This window comes from Octodon degus, unplaced genomic scaffold (assembly GCF_000260255.1).
Source record: "Octodon degus isolate 3935 unplaced genomic scaffold, OctDeg1.0 scaffold00007, whole genome shotgun sequence".
NCBI lineage: Eukaryota > Metazoa > Chordata > Mammalia > Rodentia > Octodontidae > Octodon > Octodon degus.
In genome coordinates this window covers 23,287,298-23,290,151 of record NW_004524583.1, presented here as the reverse complement: position 1 = coordinate 23,290,151, position 2,854 = coordinate 23,287,298, and the positions used below count along the sequence as shown (strand labels likewise).

The following is a 2,854-nucleotide window of genomic DNA, read 5'->3' as shown; positions in this document are numbered from 1 at the left end:
TTTTTTAAACCGGGGATTGAACTCAGGTTCTTGCACTTGCCAGGGAAGCGTTTATTCCACTGAGCCATCTCCTCGGCCCCGACTTAATATATTTTTGATGGATAGGACTGCACTGTACTCGAAGACAAACACACTGAGTGACCTGGTCACTTAAACTTCCTGAGCATTTGAGAGAATTGGTAGTGTCAGTGCAAGATATCAAGAAAAAGAGAGAGAAGGGGCTGGGGAGATAGCTCAGCATTCTAAGCAACTGCCTGGCATGTGCAGGACCTGGGTCTGATCCCCAGTACCACATGCCATGCTGGCCCCATGAAGAGCTGACCAGTGAAACTGGGCATGGTGGTGCACCCCTATAATCCCAGAGCTGGGGAAGCTGAGACAGGAGGATCACTACAAGTCTGAGCTATAGAGGGAGACTATACCAAATAAATAAATAAATATTTTAAAAAGAGAGAGAGAAGGGAAGATTAAGGAAAGGGACAAGAGAGAGAGAGAGTAGAAAGGTGGCAGAAAAGGGAAAAAGGCAGGGAAGAGTACTTAGGTAGCAAAAGGTTTGGGTCAAGGCGCTTGGAGCTTCCGCATCCAGGGGGTGCTGACTGGGAAAGTCCCATCTTCTCCATAAATTCCCAAAGCTGAACCTCAGCTCAGACATGTCTCCTGTCTAGGAAGCAGGGCTGCCGCTGTAGGGCTACTCACCCAGGCATCTTCTTTTCACTCTCTCCAGCTCGTTCTCTCTTCTGGCAGACAGCACGAGAGAAACTCCTAGCTTGCTCAGCTGGTAAGCCAGCTCTTCACCAATTCCACTTGAGGCCCCAGTCACCCACACCACCATGCCGGGCAGCTCCTCTTCTGTACAGGAAGAGGAGGGATGGAGGGAGATGCTAAGTAATCAATTACCCCAGTACATCAAGGAGTATCAAAACAAAAGTTAGAAAATTTTATGCAGTATTGATAGGGTTTAAATTTTTACTATCCTTAGAAAATATCTCATATGAAATTTACTTTAAAGACACAAACCACCATCAGCCACCATCCACATGGTATTCTGTATGTTTGTAGATATTGGTCAACGTTTAGGCTTTATTTGAGGAAAGTCATGTAATTCCATAGGTTCACTCCAAGTCTCTAAGTTTGTCTTTGATCAAAAAAATCTAAGTAATTAGGAAATCATTGCATGGTCTCATTTTCCTCATTTGTTAAGTAGGAATTTAAATTTGATAACTGATAAAACTCATACCAAGGTTTCTTTTCTATTACTCCAAATTTTGCAGTTGAGATTTTTATGCGGAAACAAATATATCAACTTCTGTCTATGTGTGATGTAATTGTGAGAGAGAGCGAAAGAAGTTTCCCACTTATAAATCATATCTGATGCACAGACAGTGCCAATCTGGCATCTTAGGAAACTCTAGAAGTTCAGGTCAGATGAACTATGTTCCATATTTAGCTCCTCCTACTGTCTTCCTGAGGAAGATCATGACAATGTAAAAACAATAAGTGATTTGAGCATGTCACAACAGACAAAAGCTACTGCCCACCTCTCCTTGTGGAGTCCCTGTGCCACGCCTTCATTATGAAACTAGTTGCTATTAACCAAAAGTAGCAAGTGTCATCACATATGGAGTTTTTATCAAATGTTAAAGCACACATATACTGTTAGTTAAAGAGTCTTTAAAAAAAAATTCTCCTAATGGGGCTGGGGAGATGGCTCGGTGGAATAAGTGCTTCCCTGGCAAGTGCAAGGGCCTGAGTTCAATCCCCAGTTCCACCAAAAAAAAGAAGAAGAAGAGGCTTTAGCCCTGTCTTCTGAATAACAGCCACTCTGTAGACCGACATGCTAATCTATAGCTCCCTCTCAGCAATGACCAACTCCTACGTGAAAACATAGTGCTGAGGCTGGAGAGATGGCTCAGTGGTCTAAAACACTACTTAGAACAAGCTTGGCAAAGCACAGGGACCGCGGTTCGATCCACCACATGCCAGCCGTCCCCGCCCCCAGGTGGGCTGAGCTGGCCACACACACACACACACACACACACACACACACACACACTAAATAAAAAAATTACTTTAAAAAAAAAAGAAAGAAAACATAGTGCTTTAATTTCTAAGATCTGCAACACTAGTTCATCAAACATCATTCCCAGGGTTAAAGCAAACCATCGAAAGCCCTCAAAGCAGGACCTGGAACCTATTCTGTGATTAATACAGGACAGCTGTAATTATTACCTGACAATTTCTTTTTTATGTATTTTAGTACAGGGTCTCACTACACAGATCAGACTCATAGTGATCCTCCTGTTTTTAGCCTCCCAACCACTGGCATTACAGGTGTGTACCACCACGCCCAGTCTTACCTGACAATTTTTAATAAGCTTTTCAGCAGCAAACCAAAGAACACTGTACTCACTGGATAATGTCTGTGTTCTATTTCTCCCAAGAGGGACAGTGGGATCATCAGTGTTACTGGCTTAACAATTTTTTGGTATTTCTGCAGTGTGTAACACATTCCTTTATGAAAACCCTCACAGTAACCATGTTATCTCACTTTAACAGAAAATGAACTAAAGGTACACCAATCAATTTATCCTGACTAGATTTTAAGCTCCATCAAGTATTGGACTTTATCTGCCATTTTCATTATTGTGGACTGTTTTGTATATTGTAAGTGTCTCTCCAAAATACATTCATTCTAGGGCTGGTAGGATGGCTCAGTGGTCTAAAGCACCTACTTAGAACAAGCTTGGCAGAGCACAGGGACCGGGGTTCAATCCCCCAGCACCACATGCCAGCCAGCTCCACCCCCTGGTAGGCTGAGCTGGCCACACACACACATGCGCAGGCACGCGCGCGC

General features: G+C 43.4%; 1 protein-coding gene across 1 annotated transcript in view; it reads right to left on the bottom strand.

The window, feature by feature from the left end:
* Window positions 1-2,854, bottom strand: part of LOC101589996 (dehydrogenase/reductase SDR family member 7) — a 35,449-nt gene that overhangs the window by 17,017 nt on the left and 15,578 nt on the right. Inside the window, exon 2 of the mRNA XM_004624925.1 lies at window positions 697-849. Coding sequence (XP_004624982.1) covers window positions 697-849 — 153 coding nt within the window. The remainder of the gene's footprint in view (window positions 1-696; window positions 850-2,854) is intronic.